The following is a 20,654-nucleotide window of genomic DNA, read 5'->3' as shown; positions in this document are numbered from 1 at the left end:
TATACAGTACTGTGTGTGTGTGTGTGTGTGTATATGTATGTGTGTATATGTATGTGTATATATATATATATATATATATATATATATATGTGTGTGTGTGTGAATAGGTATAGAGGTAGACAGGCGCACAGAAGCACCCCTAGTGTAATACGTTCTATATTAATGTACACACAAACAGAAAGTGAAATATCCACACTCACTTGGTTTAACCTCACGATATGAGGCATTTAAATAGCACTTGTGTTAGTAGGTGTTCACTCCTGGCTGATTCCTCAATCTGGTATCCTCCCACACTTCTTCTTGTAGAAAGGGATCCCTCACAGGTCTGGAACTTATCCCGGTTAGTAAGGGGTTAAAAGGAGTGACTGATACAGTTGTAGTAGTTGGCTTGGCCCGGATGCAGCTTGGTTGAACTGAGGACGACTCCTGCCACGGTCGGAACTCAGAAGGAGACGCTTTTTTACTCAAACACAGACATTGTAGTATAAAGCAGCCTAAGGCGTATACACAGCGTTTCCTTCTGAGTTCCAACCGTGGCAGGAGGAGTCCTCAGTCCAACCAAGCCGCATCCGGGCCAAGCCAACTACTACAACTGTATCAGTCACTCCTTTTAACCCCTTACTAACCGGGACAAGTTCCAGACCTGTGAGGGATCCCTTTCTACAAGAAGAAGTGTGGGAGGATACTGGATTGAGGAATCAGCCAGGAGTGAACACCTACTAACACAAGTGCTATTTAAATACCTCATATCGTGAGGTTAAACCAAGTGAGTGTGGATATTTCACTTTCTGTTTGTGTGTACATTAATATAGAACGTATTACACTAGGGGTGCTTCTGCGCGCCTGTCTACCTCTATACCTTTTCAGACACTCAGGAGGGACCTCTTTCTACAGGGGATTTCTCTTTACCAGACGGGCTGCCAGACTTTGTGTCACACAGGAACAAGAACTAAGGACTATATGAACAATTATAGCTCCATAGACTATCCGGATTAAATTGTATGGGACAATTCAGTACCTAATCAGTTTTGTCTTATAAACATATTCTTGTTAATGGATGGGAATATATATATATATATATATATATATATATATATATATATACATAATCTTGCACATGTACATACCAATGTTGGATGTATATACATTTACTCTGTCCTGATCTTTTTATTTTAGAACCAACAGTCTACCGAAGCTGTTAAAGTTTGTACAGAATATCTACAGCTGGAGCCTAATAATATTAATGCTCTCAAGGATAGAGCTGAAGCCTATATATTAGAAGAAATGTATGATGAAGGTACTTATTCTTTAGATAATGGGGATACAAAGAATGTGCATTTTTATTGTCTTGTTGGATCAGTCCAGGTTCATTTTAATCTATTTCCTCTTAGGAGTGGTCTTAAGAGCAAGCCTGCATTGCAAGGGCTCAGAAGCTGAGTCTGCAGATTTATAAATGAATCCTATAGTTTAGTATCTGTAGGATTGGTCTGTGAGGTTATAGAGCACTCCCAGATATCAAAGGCAAACTGAATACCAAAGTATTGACTCCTTTCTCACTACAGGTCTGTAGGCAAATTATCTGTCAAGTTAATGCAGTGCAGAGCCATTTGAAAACCATTAAGAGATAGTTTCCTAATTAATTGGAATGGTTCAGGGTTTGAAAACTGCTTAGCGCACAACCAATGCTAAAAGATTGGAACGTACACCTTTGTCATTTTGTAAACAGTAGAATCTAATTTTACTAAATAGGCTGTACACCACCAGACATTGCTAATATAGGAAAAGGTTAAATTGTACAGCCAGCTAAATATGGTAATTTGAAAGATGTCTTATTGACATTTGAATTTTAAGCTGATTGATTCTAGTTAGGAAAATTGCGACTGACTTACTCTGGGGGATTTGTATGCATAATGCCAAATAGCATTTGAGCATAATGGATCTTTATTTGGCTTTGAGCCTTTTTGCTTTTGCTGGAAAGGAACCCATGTATAATTTTCTGTGCACTATATTTGCAAAGCAACGGTGCTTAAATACTACATAACAATATGTTTTTACCCTGCTTGAAAACAAGAGCTGAATAAGAAAGTACTATTATAGTGATTATTATTATTATGTTCTCTATAAATAATTTATAATACACAGTGAACATCAGTAAATCAAGAACAGAAAGAGAAATTCATAGGTTATGAAAACTGCCTAGAATTCTCTTGTTTTGAGTAATTGGGAAATAAAACGCTGAAGGATTTATATTGTGGGCCGATTACTCATTCAGCTCTGATAGGGGCTCATTATTGAGGCGGTGATACTATTTTTCATCTGCTTATAAAAGCCTGGGGCTAAAAGCTAGCACTTTACATAACTGTTGTACGAGTTATTAGTAGGGAATGGAGACTTTTCCCAGTGCTAGGAAAGCTGCATTATTTTATCATTATGTAGTGAAGCTGTGTTTTCCTCGGAGGCAAGGAGATTAAGGAGATTTTCATTGGCAGGGCCCTGAGCATCTCCTGTTTTAGTCAGTGTTATTGTATGTTATTTTTAGTAAATGTCACCACAGTTCCCATATGTATACGGCTGCAGAATAGTTTGTCATATTCTAATTTAAAGTTAATGATTAATTGTGTCCTATTGTTGAGATTCTAAATTGACATTTACTTGTGTGCTTGTAGCAGCTGAATTAGCGGTGTGTTTTGTTACTGTGTTTTATGTAAGAAAAACAATAGGTTTTGCAGAAAGCATGCTGATTGCAATTCTTGTGATTTCACCTTTGGTCTTTTAGTCCATCAGAATTCAGAGTTCACAGATAGCTGAGATCAGGCAGCAGTGCTTCTAGAACGTAACATTCGGAGGTGCTAATCAAAGCTCAATACAGGGCACAAACAACAGACCTCATCTAGATCTATCATTTCTTGGCTTTCTTTTTCTTCTTGTCTTGTGTATTGCACTAGACATTTATTTATAAAATGCCTAGTTATGAGAATCTTAAGTGCACATTGCAGACCTTGCTATGTATCTGTCCCCAACTGGCCTCAGCAGAGGGGATAAGGAAACATTTTAAACTTTGCCAACAAAATGAGCTGTGTCTACTTTAGTAAAACGTCCAGATTAGCGCTTCCAAGTACTGGAGTGGTTTTGGAGACTTTGACCATTGCAAAACATTTGCAGCAAACAAGTTATTAAAGGGACATTAAACTATAATAGAATGGTCACTAAACATCATGCTATTGTTTTTCCTCTTGTGTCTGCAAAGCTCTTCAAAGCCATTGTCAAATTTTGGTGAAGCTCCACATTTTGCCACCATCTTGTAACGCACATTACTGCATACTGTGTTTGAACACTGTGTTTCATAGATCAGCAATGTTACTGGCTTTTTGACAGATGTACTTTGGGTTAGTTTGCACAATAGAAAGCAGAAGCTTTACATTTTTACACCGTTTGAAAGTTACTTAATAAATATTAAAAAGTTATCAGGAATAATAGAGAGTAATTCAGCCCCTGCAAAAACATAAAACTCCCAATCTGTATTGAGCACAGTAAACAGAAGTGCGGGATACAGTTGTCAAGAAGATAACAATATTACTGATATGTAAATATGCACCGTTCCTATCACACGTTGGGAGAATACTTAAACTCCAAGATGGCGGCGTCTTTACAAATAAGTTTGTGAGTTAAATGTAACTATGAAAATCTTCTTACAATGGTTTAGTGATAGTGAATAGAAATATTAATTTGCAACTTTTATATATTTGTTGATGTAGAATAAAACCTAGCCCTAGGCATCTCAAGAAAATAAAAGTTCAATGTCGATTTATATTCCTCTAGAAAAACATAACCTTATAAGTATTACTGAGTCTTAGAAATTCAGATTTGCTGCATCCGTTTTATGATTTATATTATTTCATGGGATTTCAGAAGCAATGTTAACCAATTCATGCATTTAGGACAACTTTTCAGTGTGCTGTCAAGTATATAAGTAATATAAATTGGCTGGCACCTCATGCTGTTTTGCTGGGAAACGACACAAAAGACAAATGTAACACTTGCCGAGAGAGAACATCTGTTTGGAAATCATCTGATGCAAATAATTTGTCTTACTTATGACAACTTGGTGACCTAAACCTAAGATAAAAATTCTGCAACATGCCTGGTAGCTGCTGAGTACTTACATGTGACATAAATAAATCAAATAAATTAACAGGTCACACCACCTTCATATTTATCATAGATTTTGTTCTTTTATAACTTGTTTTAGGTAGCAAGTGCTAGGGACAAATGAGTCTGCTTTGTTGTACAAGTATAAGATTGTCATGTGATGTGATTCAAGAGAGCTATACTTATGTAAATGTATGAGAATCCTCCTCATATGTAATGGTATATTACCTTTACGCCTTTTCTGTACAGCTATTAAGGACTATGAGACTGCACAACAGCATAGCGAAAATGATAAACAAATCAGAGAAGGGTTGGAAAAAGCACAAAGACTTTTGAAGCAGTCTCAGAAAAGGGATTACTACAAAATCCTGGGAGTAAAGAGGTAACATTTACTTACCACTTACATTAAGTTTCTCAACTTGTATCTGATTTTAAGATGTACTGAAATTTGTCTTTTTCTTTTCCTTTTTTTAATATCAAATGTTTCTGCACTGGGAAAAAAATGTTTGTCCCTAGTTGTGAGTAATATACAGACCTGCATTCTAAAGGGGTGTGGACATTTAAAAAAAAAACAAACTAGTTGTCCAAGGGACTAAAGCGGGAGCCCAATCTACTTGTCATGATTCGCAAAATAATAAATGATTTGGATAAAATGTACCGTAATCTATAATTGGGTATGGAAAATTCACACCTAAAATTATTGTAAAGAAGATGGCATTGAAAAACCTAGTCCTATCATGAAAAATATAGACAGACCTATATAGATATTGTTGTGCAAAGCAAATGTATACATTTATTTTAATGTGACCCCATGCTATCATTACCAGCTGACAAATATAAAGTCCCCTATCTAGATTTACTTCTAGTAGTAGTAGTTCCCTATCTACCTTTTGTGCATATATGCTTAAAGAACCACAATAGTTACCATTCCTTCTTTCCATCTTAATGGGAGGAGAGTCCACTGCTTCATTCATTACTTGTGGGAATTAACTTGGCAACCAGGAGGAGGCAAAGGCATAAATACCTCCCCCCACTCCCCATATCCCCCAGTCATTCTTTGCCTTTCGTCACAGGAGGTTGGCAGAGAATGTGTCGGAAGATTCGGAGTAGTCTCTTATGGAGGGTAGTACTCTTCGCAATGGGACTGGAGTTTTAAGTAGTCCTGTCAGCCTCTAAGTGAGAGCATGGGTGAAAAGTTAGAGTCCGGCGATGCAGGGAGAGTCTTTCTGCAAAACCATCCGACTTAGATTAACAGCTCCATAAGCAATCCGCGTTGACGAGTTTCGCTGCCTGCTTTCTGCTCTCAAGTCCTATGGCGTAGATTCTGGTAAGATTGTTTCATTATATACATATGATAACATAAGAAGACAGTGTGTCTCCTTTTATCTGTATAGAATCAAGGGTTAATACCCCAGGAATGGTGGTTATTGAACTGGGGGGATTTGTGCACAGTGTTGTCTACTGTTTGTGTTAATGCTGCGACGTGTGAGATGAGGCTCTGTCAAAGTGCGAACAGTTAGGTTTTTTGAGATTTCGACGCAGCATTTTTTGGCACATTTTCTCTTTAGTGCAGGGGCGGTTCCTGCATGGCACTCCATGTGACTGGGTGCAGCCTCTTCTACTTCCTCTTGACCGGTGGTTGCAGGAAATGAAGCGTTTTCTCGGTTGTCCGGGTCATAGGAGGTGGTGAGTGCCCCGGCCATTGGGATTAAAAGCTGCCATTTAGCTTATATCTAGTCGGTAAAAAAAGGCGCAAGCTATGGAGGACTCTGATATGTTAGAGGGTACTCTCTCTTTAATTAAACCTAACAACTGTGTATATTGTGAGGAGGTCCCGGTTGATCCGCCTGCTCAACTCTGTTCCACATGCTTTGATAAGATTGCAATATCTAAAAAGAACAAAGTATTTAGTGCAGCTGAGCCATCCACCTATAAGGGTTCTCCATTCCCTAGATTCATCTCCGATTGCACATGCAGCTCCCCAGGCCGATCCTAATCCTCCCGCGCCACCAGAAGTCTAGATTACTCTCCCTCCCGTTTCAGGGAAAGGTTCTCTTTGGTCCTGGTTTGGACTCTATTATATCCACGGGGGGCAAGGGTGCTTTACTACTGCAGGATAAGAAGAGTAAGCTTAAGGGTTCTACTTTCATCCCTTTCGGACAAGTCCCAATGCCAGCAGCCTGCCGCAAAAACTGAGCAGTCCAAGGGATCTTGGAAACCAGCTCACTCTTGGAACAAGCCCAAGCAGAGTAAGAAGCCCGCTGAGACAAAATTGGCATGATGGGCGACCCCCGATCTTTCTCTGGGTCGCGTAGGGGGCAGACTATCTCTTTTTACGGAGGCCTGGATAAGAGACGTTCAGGACCCTTGGGTTCTGAAGGTCATAGCCCAGGGCTACAGGATAGGATTCAAGAGTCATCCGCCCAGAGGCAGATTCCTCCTGTCAAATCTATCTTCAAGACCAGAGAAGAGAGACGCCTTCCTAGGTTGTGTGAGTAATCTCTCCTCTCTCCGAGTTATTGCCCCAGTCCCTCTAGCAGAAAGAGATCTGGGGTATTATTCAAACCTTTTTGTGGTCCCAAAGAAGGAGAGCACGTTTCGCCCAATACTGGACCTAAAGTGTTTAAACAAGTTTCTGTCAGTCCCATTGTTCAAAATAGAGACGATCAGATCGATCCTGCCCCTAGTTCAAGAGGGACAATTTATGACAATAGACCTAAAGAGGATGCTTACCTTAACGTACCAATCCACAAGGACCACTTCAAGTTCCTAAGATTCGCATTTCTGGACCAACACTACCATTCGGTCTGGCGACTGCCCCAAGAGTCTTTATGACGGTTCTGGGAGCGCTGCTTGCAGTTGCGAGAGCCAGAGGTATTGCAGTGGCTCCTTATCTGGACGATATCCTGGTCCAGGCTCCATCCTGCAGTCTCGCGGAGGATCACTTGAGGGCTGCTCTTCTTCTCCATCAATCCCATGGATGGAAGATAAACGAAGGAAAGAGTTCTCTGGTCCCCAGCAACAGGGTGGAATTTCTGGGTACGATAATAGATTCCATATTCATGAAGATATTCTTTACAGATCAGAGACGTTGCAAGATTGCGTCCAACTGTGTTGCCCTTTGGACCTCCTCAAGGACATCTGTGACCAGCTGTATGGAGGTGATTGGGCTCATGGTATCCAGCATAGATGTCATTCCATTCACCATGTTCCATCTCAGACCTTTTCAGTTATGCATGTTGAGACAGTGGAATGGCGATCACTCAGATCTATCCCAACAGATATCTCTGGACATCCGAACGAGGGAATCCCTCTCTTGGTGGATCCGTCCGGGACAACTGTCCCAGGGGACATCCTTCCTGAGACCATCCTGGGAGATTGTGACCACGGACGGAAGTCTATCAGGATGGGGAGCTGTTTGGGGTGCCAGAAAGGCACAGGGCAGGTGGACTCGAGAGGAGTCAAGTCTACCGATAAATATTCTGGAACTCTGGGCAATATTCAACGCTCTGAGGGCTTGATCCCCCTGGGGCCGTCCTGATTCATCAGGTTCCAGTTGCACAACATTACCTCAGTGGCTTACATAAACCATCAGGGGGGAACAAGAAGCTCCCTAGCCATGAGGGAGGTATCTCGGATTCTGGAATGGGCAGAGAACCACAATTGTTCGCTCTCAGCAATTAACATTCCGGGTGTGGACAACTGGGAAGCGTATATTGTATGCATTCCTGAACAGTAGAGTCTTTAAGGGGTGCATGAAAATTTGAAAACTAGGGGGAGAGTCTTGTGGAGCGAGAAAGGGAGTTCCACAAAATAGGGGCCATTTTGGAGAAGCCCTGTAGATGGAGATGTGAGGAGGAGGGCAGGAGATCATGAGCAGAGTGAAGGGGACAGAAGGGAGAGTATCTAGAGACAAGGTTTGAGATATAGGGAGGCTAGAGGAAGCCAGTGAAGGGATTGGCAGAAAGGTGCAACAGATGAAGAGTGACATGTAAGGAAAAGTGAGCCTGGTAGAGGCATTCATTATGGATTGTAAAGGAGATAGCAGCTAGGGAGACCAGAGAGGATGGAGTTGCAATAGTCAAGGAGGGAAATGATGTGAGAGTGGATTCAAAACTTAGTTGTGTCGTGTGAGGAAGTGTTGAATTATGGAGATATTTTTAAGGTGGAGACAGTAGGAATTGGCCATGGATGTAAAGAGTGAAGGAAAGATCTGAGTCAAGGGTGACCCTAAGACATTGGGCATGCAGGGTTAGGGTAATGATGTAAATTGTCAACAGTTATAGGGAAAGTGGGGGTAAAGATTTTGAAGGAATGGGGGATAATAAGAAGCTCAGTTTTAGAGAGACTTAGCTTAAAGGGACACTGAACCCAAATTTATTATTTCATGATTCAGATAGAGCATGCAATTTTAAGAAACTGTCTAATTTACTCCTATTATCAATTTTTCTTTATTCTCTTGCTATCTTTATTTAAAAAGCAGGAATGTGATGCATAGGAGCCAGCCCATTTTTGGTTGAGAATCTGGGTTATGCGTGCTTATTGGTGGGTAAATGTAAGCCTCCAATAAGCAAGCGCTATCCATGGTACTTAACCTAAAAAGGGCTGGCTACTAGGATTTACATTCCTGCTTTTTAAAATAAAGATAGCAAGAGAAAGAAGAAAAATTGATAATGGGAGTAAATTAGAAAGTTGCTTAAAATGTCATGCTCTGTCTGAATCATGAAAGAAAAAAAATTGGGTTCAGTGTCCCTTTAAGGCAGTGAGAGAGCATCCAATATGAGATAAGACAGATAAACCTGAAGAATTACACATGGTCTTTGAAAATTTTCTAAGATAGACAAAAAAAACAGACACTGTTGTGCTAAGTAGAAATAGTTCAAAGGGACAACATCTTGAAGGTAGAAATCTTCAGGAATTTATTTAGAAATTTGAGATCCAAAATAGGACATAACTTGGGTGGTTGAAGATTCCCCTGTCCTTGCTCTTATCAGAGATTTGGGGCAAACTTCCTTTTTCTGTACGTCTGCTAAGAAAGATAGCAGAACCCAGGCCTTACAAGATCTCAATGACACAGGGAAGGATAACCTTTCTTAACGAGGACTGGATGCAAAACTGATTCAGCATCCCGATCTCTAACACCCAAGGGTCTGAAATAGATAAAAAGATTTTAGCAGACAAAACAAAGGCCACTGCGAGCCTGTTCCATTCTATGGTCACCAGTTCAGTGACTGAGTTAGGCACAGGGAAGGCAGAGATCTGCTTGCTCGCAGAAATAAATTATCGATCCTCTTATTAGCTGGCTTATGAGGAGTGGGAGCATCATCCATCTCCAAAGCACTTTGTGTAGAAATGCATGAAAATGATGTAGCCTAAAATTAAAGGACTTATTATCTCCAACACCATCTGGGGGGTGGCCTAAATCTCAGAAAACCCATCATCAGAAGAGGAATCATCTGACTCTGATTTACTCTACATAACTGCTGGGGGCTTGACAGGTAGGGAAAACCAGTAGGACAGTAGGGAAAACCATAAGCTAAGGGCCTGCGAGATTCACCCCCTGTTCATGCATGCTTCTGCATTTAACTAGAGGAGACGTGGCAGCCATCAACTCAGATATAGAAGAGTGAATATATATTTAGTACATTTTTTGAGGTAGTCCAGTAGAACCCCTGACCAATCTGAAAATGCAGCAAATCCCTGTTTAGGATCAGATATAGACTAAGTGCAGGAGATACACAAACAAGGACACACAGAAATACCCTTATACAGTAAATCATAATATCAGGGGATTCTGTGATCAAGACTGCCATCCAGTTGTTCAACTTATGGTCCAGAGACCATAAGGAGTGAAGGAAGTAATTATAGCAAGTAAGGATAGTCATGCTAATCTCCACAAGAGAAAGGTATATATAAAAAAGTTTCCAATTTACCTCTGTTATTAAATTTGCTTCGTTCCCATGATATTCTGTGTTGAAGAGATACCTATGTAGGCATCTGGAGTTCTAAATAGCAGGGAATAGTGCTGCCATCTAGTGTTCTTGCAACTGGATAACATTCTTCCAAAACTGCTGCTGTATAGTGCTCCAGAAATTGGCCGGCTCCTAAGCATATGTCTTTTTGCTTTTCATCAAAAGATACCAAAGGAACAAAGAAAATTTGATCATAGAAGTAAATTAGACAGGTGTTTAAAATTGCACGCTCTGTCTGAATCATGAAAGAAACATTTTGAGTTTCATATCCCTTTTATCACAGATAGCTACAAAAAGATATACAACAGAAAGTGGACAACCCCTGTGGGGAAACAGTTAACGTATATAACTGGTATCAAGGCACAAAACACAACTAAGTAACTGAGAGGAAACAAACGGTTAAATCTACTATCCCCTTATAGAAACTGTGTAATGAGCAGTAGCTGTCAATAAAAACACTCTAGCAGCCAGTACTTAAGTAAAAATAAAACATGAAAATTTAGAAAATCTATCCTGCAAAAAGGTATTCTCATCTTTACCTGCACAGATACCATTAACTTTTTTTTCACAGCACTGTGCTATGTTTCTGATCGTACTATGTATACAAAATACTTTAAATAAAAAAATGTCAACTACCTTTAGGTTGTATGTTTTAGCTGTATTATTACATGTAAATACTGACTAAATGACATGATATTGTTGTTTTCATTTGGTCCTATCCTCTTTTTACAGTTGCAAACAAACAAATATTCAAAAATTCAAACTATTCCAAAATCTAAACCTTTGTCAATACCAGATAGTTTGGATAAAGGGTTTGTAAATGTACTTTGAAATATATATTAGGTACAAATGTTCTCATATTAATTTCCTTGATCCAGCCCCTCTGCCCCTTATATGAATGTACATAAATAGGCTTCATTGTCCGTTCATTGAATGGTCCTATGGTTCATTACCAGATACAACAAATAGCACTTAAAGTGCCATAAAACAGGTTGAGATTAGTGCATATCCTAAAAGGGCTAATTATTTTAAAATAGTTTGCATAAAAAAATGTTCAAAAATTGCTGGCAAGTATTTTAAAATAATTTTCAAAAATAAGCAAAATGAATTACATAGCTAAACTGTCTGGAGCAGCTAACTCCGCCCTCTTATCAGTGTTTAGACACAGGCATTGTATTTCAACTGAGTTCACAGCTTCTGTAAGCGATTGTGACACACTATTTAAGGTGTGTCCTCCATATCAGACTATGGGCTGCATTTTTCAAGATGCAGTTGCTGAGAGCCTACAATTACAGATTTTCTAACCTTTAGAAACTGTGAGATGGAGAATTTATCCCAGACTCATTTTGTTTGGGATGGCTAACATGTTCTGCTCTTGTCCAATAGGTTCCATGATATCAGGAGGTAGAGCTGCACAAATCATTGTGAAATCTTAAATTCCAGCAGTGGTTACTGCCTAGCTCACCTCGAACATGAGTGGACAGGTTCCCTGCCTGGGAATTATGTCTATCTGAAATATAATAAATGGGGTCTTTTGGATTATTAAAATCACATTATGAAATTTAAAAATCAGATTGTGCAAATCTCTAATTGTATAATCCCCCAGGCTCAGAAATCTGCTGTGAATTTTCATTTATTCTATATTACACATAATGAGGTCCTGTAACATTTGAAAGTACTAAAGCAAAAATAAAATAGTTAAAGTGCATTAATATACAGGATTTCATAAATATAATTCAGCTTCTATATACAGAATGACTATATTTTCTAAAATCTGATAATATAAATGTACAAAATATAATAATCAAAAGTGCAATAAATCAATATTATCTTTTTGATCTTCAGTAATACTGATACGCCTACCTCAGTTACAAAATATTTACAACTTTTTTCATCTTACATTAAGACTCAAACCTAATTCAAATTACTTTTCTTTCTTTAGTAACACATGCTGTGGCATCATCAGATAGGCAGGCCGTTACTTAAAGGGACAGTCTTCACTAAAATTGTTATTGTTTAAAAAGACAGATAACGCCTTTGCTATCTATTCCCCAGCTTTGCAACATTGTTATATTAATAACATTTAAACCTCTAAATTTCTGCCTGTTTCTAAGACACTAAAGACAGCCTCTTATCACATGCATTTTTATTAGCTTTTCACAACAGGAGACTGCTAGTTTATGTGGACCATATAGATAGCATTGTGTTCACGCCCGTGGAATTAAGAGCCAGCAAAACGCAACACTAATTGGCTAAAATGCAAGTAAATAGATATCAAATAGAAAGCCAGGAGCCACATAGCTGTGGCTCCTGGCTTAAGTTGGGTTTTTAACAGTTATTTTGGACCAGCTAGCCCATATCAAGTGACAGATTGACTCTGAATCCCTTTCTAAGAGCCTGAGGTGAGGATTTGAAGAAGACCCGGGAGCTTTACTCGCAGTACACGATCAGGGAGACTTACTGGGGCCTAGCTATGGGGCAGCACAACATGGAGGGTTCCCGTGCGGCTATCTTAGCCCTCTTTGAGGAGTATGGGCGCTACATTCATAGTAGGCTGGACCGGCTCATCTCAATGACTATACGCCGAGATGTAGAGGAAGAAAACACTGAGCCACATAGAGGAGCGGTTGTGGTTCCAACTAAGCACATGATTGTGGATCAGGGGAACACCATCAAGTACTCTATACCGGAGCCAGCCTACCCGCCAGAGTCCACTCCTAATGTAAGCAACAGTCACTCACCATATTCCTCTGTTCCGGGAACTGCGGCTGATGACTGGGAGCTAGTTAAGAGCTCCGTGAACCTAAGGGAGGAAGTGGAGAACGATGCAGATGAGGTCCCTGCGATGATTGGGAAAAAAGTCATGGCCCGGTCCGATCAGGAGCTTGCAAATTCTGAGGCTCATTATTCTGCCAGGTGGGCACTCCTCTTACACAGCCTGGGCTTGCAGTGCAGCTACTCTAACATGGTCACGACTGTGGGGGCTTTTCTGGGCCCTGGAGAATCTGGCCACGTCTGTATGAAAGTTGGAGTTGGGTGACAGTTTTGCTGGGACAGCGAAAGCCAGATGCGTTAGTATGCAGCAAGATCCTTATATGCTCCTGGCTGAGCTGGAAGTTTGGAGTTACTGAATTACCCTATAGTATTTGGAACTGAGACATCTGCACTCATGAAAGATAAGGTCAGGCGAATCACACTGCAAAGCCGAGAGTTCCAAGACTCTCCAAGCAGAAGAGATAGCAATAAGAAATAAAACCTTTAAAAACTATGGAATGCATAGGCTCAAACGGAGAAGAAGGGTAAGGTGCCAAGGAGGAGCAACAGACTGAAACACAGGCCTGATTCTGACTAGGGCCTGACAAAACAGCACCAATTCCAAGCAGCGCTACTTACTCAACCCTCCTCCACACATAACAGCAGTGCTTAGGAAAAGTACAACCACCCGTGGCTGCAAGGCAACATGAGGACAGAAGGGCTCCTTACCCTTCTAGATAAACAGAAAAAATAAGTCCAAAAGAGTCGCCAATGTAGATAAATAAAAGTCCAAATTTTATTCAGGATTCATATCCAAATTCATTAAAAGCATATGAAGGTAACATTCAAAAAATCAGAACTATTAGGTTAAATTCTTATGAGTCAATTAAATGTGATCTCATTGAATTTGTTAATTATTCCATGAACTCTGATCTACAGTATAGAACAAGACTTTAATGAATTTAACCTAATAGTTCTGATTTTTGAATTCTGGAATTATTTGCATTTATTTCCTATCATCAGCTCCTACTATAATGATCTGACATTTACATTTAAATAGTTTTTGTCTAATGTATTTAGAAGTAACCCTATTGATAATATGTTTTCTTCCTTATATCGTGTTTAGCACTAATGTTTAACCTTAGTGAAGTGTTAAGGGTTAAACTTTGTTCACTTGTAAGGGATGGAAGGGGAGGGGTGTGTTTTTATGTTTTAACCAATGAGGAACATTTTACCTGTGTAAAGAAGGGTGACACCTGTATCAAATTATGTCTATGATTACGGCTATACTCTGCCGAAACATGTAAGACCTGTTTTGTATCTTCCGCCATCCTTTGATGTTACCTTCATATGCTTTTAATGAATTTGGATATGAATCCTGAATAAAATTTGGACTTTTATTTATCTACATTGGCGACTCTTTTGGACTTATTTTTTCTAGTTTTTTGTAGGCTAGGGTTTTTTATTTTGGGTGGGCTTTTTTATTTTGATAGGGCTGTTAGATTAGGTGTAATTCTTTTTTTATTTTGGATGATCATAACTACTGACTTTAGATGGCGGTACGGATCTTGTCGTTTTAGACTGTAACGCTCACTTTTTAGCCTCGCCGCAAAACTCGTAATACCGGCGCTTTGGGAATCCCATGAAAAATGACATTTTTACGTGTGCGGTATTGACTTTGCGTTACAGGCTAAATGGTGTGCCGTACACCTATACCAACAAGACTTGTAATGGCCATATTTTCAGCGTTACAAGCCGCATTGCAAAACTCGTAATCTAGGTGAATGTGTATTAGCCATCTCCAATATAGTATATTCGTTCAGGAAGCAACTTGCTGCAATATACACAAAAACCTCTCATGGATGCAGCCAACGCTGCTCCAAAGCAAAGGAGGGAGGTCACATAATCGGGTTGGAAGAAGCTGCGCCATTAAGAAAAGTGCTTCCAATCTGGCTCAAAACAAAAGTAAACACTCTGAGACTAATATGAGCCGTAACAGAGATCATAATTACAAAATAAACCACAGTGACCATAAAAACTCTGAGACAGAACCCCCTGCCCCACGGAGTAAGATAATTCAAAGACAACAAGAGTACTTTGATATGTTAAATAAAAACAAACGAGCCAGAATAAGAAGTTAACCCCTTCATACCTAAGAAGGGAATTAACTCTAAATCTCTTGTCACATACGATAGGAAGTGCCTGCTTACTGCCTGAAAGATAATCCTCAACTAAGGATTCATTTTTAGTCCCAAAAATAAAATGCAGAGAGCTATACTTCTTTTTTTTTAAAAACTCTGATGTGCAAGTCTCCTCACCTAGAAAACAAAAGCACTTACCTGCAGTCTAGCTGTCCGGCAGGGAGACAGCTTGCAAGGCGTGAAACGACACATACTCCTTACAGAGGCATATAGAAAAAAGAAATAACAGAGTAAACCTACTCTGTCTTTCTATATTAGGGCAGCAATATGTTAGGAAAACAAAGCAAGGCCCACCTCACAAGTTCCTCCTCACAAGTTCCTAACTGCTTTAAAGCCACCACTACTCTACTGCAGAGATTGATGTGGACTACAGCTATACCCAAAAATCTTGATTGTAGCGAAAAAAAATCCAATTTTCTTCAGACACCAAACTTCATCTCCTCCATTGACAGAGGCGAAGAGAATGACTGGGTATTGTGTGTAGGGGAGTGATACATAACAGCTTTGCTGTGGTGCTCTTTGCCTCCTCCTGCTGGCCAGGAGTGATATTCCCACTAGTAATTGATGATGTCGTGGACTCTCCATATCTTAGGAAAGAAAGTTTTATTTTTAGTACTTCATTTTACTTTAGTTTTTTTGTCCCTGATGCAGTTATTTTATATTTGCTGTTTCTCAGACTTATTGTTATTACCTACAAAATACCCAAATGCTGAAGCACTTGAAAGGGAGCAGTATAGCTGTAAAAAGCTGACATAAAATATCACCTGAACATATCTATGTAAAAAAGGATGATATTTTACCTCAGAATTTGTTCAGTAGCCACATCCCATTGTAAAGGGACTTTAAGCAGTCAATTAGTGTGCTAGTCCTGGGACTTGCAAGGGAGCGTGCATCTGGCATGTGCAGTTCCGGCCATTTTATTTCCCTACTGAGTTTACAGAAGTTTACCATGAAATCTCATAAATTTTCAGTAAAGCAAAGCATGACCTAAGCACTGCTGATGCTGACTGGCTATTGTTTTTGTTTTCTTTTCAACCTGCAGCTGGACAATAGCTGAACTATTACTGTTTACTGAGCACTTACTATTGTGAGCTGAGATTTTTTTTAGGTAAAACATCTTCCCTTTTTTGCATAGAGATGTTCAGGTGATATTTTCTTGTCAGCTTTTTACAGTTAAACTGCATCACTTTCAGGTGATTTAGCATATGAGTATTATGTCCCTTTATGCAATGTCTGCTGTGATAATGATAATTCTATTAAAGATTTAAATACCTGGGCTTTACTTTTATGCTTTGCTATATGTATGTGTTTAGATCAAATTTATATTTTCAATGTATTTCATGTGGTAGATGTCTTGTGTTGTCACACTTGTGATCTGCAAAATTAGAACCCCTTTTACTTTCCTTATTAAAATGATCTTAGCGTTACTAAGAAGGAGATAAAACTTACTACATTCACATTTTGCTTTTGTATTCCAAAGGGTATAATTAATTCAATTTACAAAATGTTACTCTCACTAATTAAAATCACCTTTCACATTTGGGATATCAGTAATGTTTGAAAAAGATCTGAAAATATTACAGGATGTTGTTGAGAACTTTATTTAAAAAGGTGATAATAGCCAGGATTAATACAGTTTCAGACTGATCATCTGCATCAAGCAGTTTTCAATAAAATATAATAACATAATTTTTAGTTGGAAATTTAAATTGTGTTTATATGCACCCCAAGTGATTTTGAAGTCTATTCTTTGACTATTACTTAATTAGATAATGACCTTGTGATAAACTCAGCTTTTACAGTTTATCTGTCAAACTTGTTCGTAATCAACAAATATAATATTGTTAAAACATTTTTTTAGTGCAGACCAGTAATATTTTTGTAGGTGAATTTTCATACCGTAAAATTGAGTTCTTTATTATGAGAACTTTGATATTCCATTTATATTTTGTTGGCTTAATAAAGATTTATATATTTTCTTTTTATCCTCTCTGAATCTGGGATTTCTTATGTTATTAATGTTATTTTTACCTTTTTTTTTAATAAAGTGCTGCTTGAATTTTTTTTTTTTCTTATTATTAAATCTATTATAAAACACAACACTCATTAGGGTTGTAATTGGTTTCACAGCTTTCTCAAATGTTCCTTTATGTGTTTTAACTCAGGGTTGATTTAAAGGGACATTAAACAGAACCAGTGCAGCTCTCTTCAAAGCTGTTTGTTATTTTATCCCCTTACTGGTGCAGGTTGGTCAAGTTCCATACCCTAATACTGGGTGCTGCCATCTTGGAAATCTTGCACTCTGTTACAGAAGTTATGCACATTCACCGATCTGTGGTGTTTGCTAGCTTTTAGACAGCTGTATTCGGGTTAGTGCGCACGATATAGAGCAGGGGATTAACATTTTTATCAGCAGCTGCATTACTCTATATTATTCATGTGATCTTTTGTATAGAAATTGAAAAAATGTAAAAGTATACAGAGTTTAAATCTCCCCTATGAACTCTATGTACTAACCCAGAGAGCACGATCCAGCTGTTAAAGACGGTACCATCACTGACATATGTTCACCACTTCTGTCAGTCTGTAATAATATGTGAGCTCCAAGATGGAGTTATCCCGTAAGAAATTGTGGAGCATTACAAACCAGTGCAACCAGCACATGTAAAGGGTTAAAATAAGAAAATGGCCCTGAATAGAGCTGTAGGCACAGGAGAGAAAACCAGACCATGGTGAGCAGTAACCGTTCAGCCGCTTAATATCCCTTTAATGCATGTTGTTTCCTTGATAAGTTTTCACCCAGTGAGCAAACATTCACTAGAATTAAGTGACCTCACAAATGTATTATCAAAGTCTAATATTTGTTTGTTTATTTCCTTGTGTTTATACATTTTCTTATATTGTTCTTCCTCAAAAAGTGGTTTATACAAGTTAGTATATGATTTGTGATATAATAAACCAAGAGCTTTAAACTTTCCACCTCTCGATTTCTTTTTGCTTTGACAAGTAATATTTATTTATACTCTAAAAGAAATCTAGTGCATGTATGTATAGGATCTATACAGACATTAAATACGCAATGAGAACTTGTGAACTTAGACTATATTTTACAGCTCTGTACATTTGGATTTAAAACACTTTAACTGTGTCGCACACAGGAATGCCAAGAAACAGGAAATCATAAAGGCTTATAGAAAGCTGGCACAGCAGTGGCATCCTGATAACTTCCAAGTAGAAGAGGAAAAGAAAAAAGCAGAGAAGAAATTTATTGACATAGCATCTGCCAAAGAAGTCTTAACAGACCCAGGTATTGATTATTGTCTTCCCACCTTTTTTTACAGTGGCAAAAGGTTTCTGTTTCTAGCATTTTCTGTGCAATGATAAAATGCTGGAACATATAAGTTCTTACTGTGCAACTTCTGCTTTTTTAGTATTGGTGAATGAGAATGTGTGGTGCCATCAGCATGTTTTCGTTTTTTTTATCATGTGATCATTAATATTTATGATGTGATGAACAATCGTGTGTGTGTGTGTATATGGGCCAAAGGTGCTGGCGTTCGGCTCCATTCATAGTGTTTATTAAATTGCAGACAGAAACAAATAAAGTTTTTACCCCTTGTTATACTGTCACTCATAGCAAACTCTTCCTCAGACAGGGACTATACTTCATCTGACGTCTCTTTTTATTTAGATCTTTGTAGCAGTTTGTAAAACAGACCAAATGAAAGAACTGCTTAATACTTTGGTTCCTTAGGACCTAGTTACAGGTCCTTTTAAACTCCGCTGCATGATCTTATAGATCCAGGAGAAGTATGTTGTGCTACCTGCAGTTAAAGGGACAGGATTTTTTTCTCCAAACATTGTATTGTCTCAAAAAAGGTATATTTCAACCAAAATTAGTCTTATAAAGTCAAAACAGATATGTGATTACATCTTATTTTAAAATATCCACTTTAGCTTTAGAAATCTTGTCACTTTATGATCACAATGTATATATTGAATGCTTACATTCATGTTCTGATCATTACAAATATATCTTCTTAGGGGTGGAAATTTTGAATTTGTAGTATGTGGTTCCTATTCTTAGCGTAGGTCAGTACTGCAAGGATTTTACAAAGATTCTAGCTGTGTCTCTGGCAAAGATTAGGGCAGAGGGTATATCTATATCTCATTATCTTGAGAAAATCTTTGCTGATCCTCATCTACAGAGCTGGTGGTTTGCCACACACTTAAGGTGATTCACAGGCTTCAGAATTTTTTTTTGTTTCTGATTAATCATTCCCAGAACTGTCTTGTGCAGGGGTCATCAATTGTGGCCCTCCAGAGGTTTTGGAAATACATTTCCCATGATGCTCTGCCAGCATTGCAGCTGGCTGATAAAGTGCTCAACTGATATGGCTGTATTAGTGTCAAGATAACATTTAAACAGCACTTACTTTACATTTTGTTTAATCATGTTTAAATGTTCTTTTGTATGAATAATAGAAAACTGAGAACAGTGCCCATTTAAACATATATCTCTAACACACTGTGTGGCCCCATACCAGTGCAGGAATAACTTATTTTGTTATTGTATGAGATGGCTGTGTGATAGCTCTTCATTTGGTGTGTGCTGTAAGCTGTAGCTTTTTAGACACGGTTACAGTTAATCACTATTTGACCAGAGGGTTCTATTATGAGGCATTTTCATTTGTTACATACTTGTGCTTCTGTTTCTTTTTTTTTTTAGAAAAGAGGAGTCGTTTTGATGCAGGTGAAGATCCCCTGGACCCTGAGAGTCAACAAGGTGGAGGAAATCACTTCCACAGAGGTCAATGGAACCAGTGGCAAGGTTTTAACCCATTTGGCTCAGGAGGACCTTTCAATTTCAAATTCCATTTCAATTAGAGACTAACATACAGAGATATATAGCTTTTTTTTTTTAAATCATATTTGGTTATAGTTCTTTAAAGACAAACTACCAGGAGTTCTATTAGAACTGCTGTTAGCTTCAGGACAGTTACAGTAATGTACTTGAACACAATGTTTCTGGATGCAAAAAAAAAAAAAAAGCAAAGAAACTTGTGACTTTTGGAAGAGAGATTGAATAACTTCCAACAACTGCATTGTATTACAGTATTTCTTCAAGAATAACCACTACACCAAAGGTATTTCCTTTATTGTTAAAGGGACAGTATATTGCAAAGTGCTGGAGAAAACATTAACGCTCAATGGACTAATACTAGATACCAAATGTATTGATGTGACAGAAGTCAGTGCCAATATGTAAACTGTACTTAAAAAAAGAAATGTTAATATAAATTAAACTATTTCCCAAATTATCTGTTTAAGAGAAGTGAGCTTTATCTACAAATTATTTTTTTAATTTCTACAAGATGAATTTAAATTCATATAGTAATTTAAACATTAAAGCTATTTTCTATTTTTTATTTTCTCTAGTGGAACGCAGTGTAATGATTGTGAGTTTTATGTACTTAAGTAAGGCTTATGCATGTTAGAGAACTATCCACCTGATTGTGGCCACTTTGTAAGTTATTCTATGATTGGATTTAGATCACACTTGGTGGTTATGGGGGTT

General features: G+C 38.3%; 1 protein-coding gene across 1 annotated transcript in view; it reads left to right on the top strand.

Annotated features, from left to right (window-relative positions):
• The window catches only part of DNAJC3 (DnaJ heat shock protein family (Hsp40) member C3), a 116,055-nt gene extending 95,658 nt beyond the window's left edge, over positions 1-20,397 (top strand). Inside the window, exons 9-12 of the mRNA XM_053707837.1 lie at positions 1,177-1,297; positions 4,399-4,531; positions 18,235-18,383; positions 19,806-20,397. Of these exons, the coding sequence (XP_053563812.1) occupies positions 1,177-1,297; positions 4,399-4,531; positions 18,235-18,383; positions 19,806-19,963 (561 nt within the window). The 3' untranslated portion in view covers positions 19,964-20,397. The remainder of the gene's footprint in view (positions 1-1,176; positions 1,298-4,398; positions 4,532-18,234; positions 18,384-19,805) is intronic.
• The last annotated feature ends 257 nt before the right edge of the window (positions 20,398-20,654 follow it).

This window comes from Bombina bombina, chromosome 3, assembly GCF_027579735.1.
Source record: "Bombina bombina isolate aBomBom1 chromosome 3, aBomBom1.pri, whole genome shotgun sequence".
Lineage (NCBI taxonomy): Eukaryota > Metazoa > Chordata > Amphibia > Anura > Bombinatoridae > Bombina > Bombina bombina.
The sequence above is the reverse complement of the archived record's forward strand: the minus strand, read 5'-3'. Positions and strand labels throughout refer to the sequence as shown.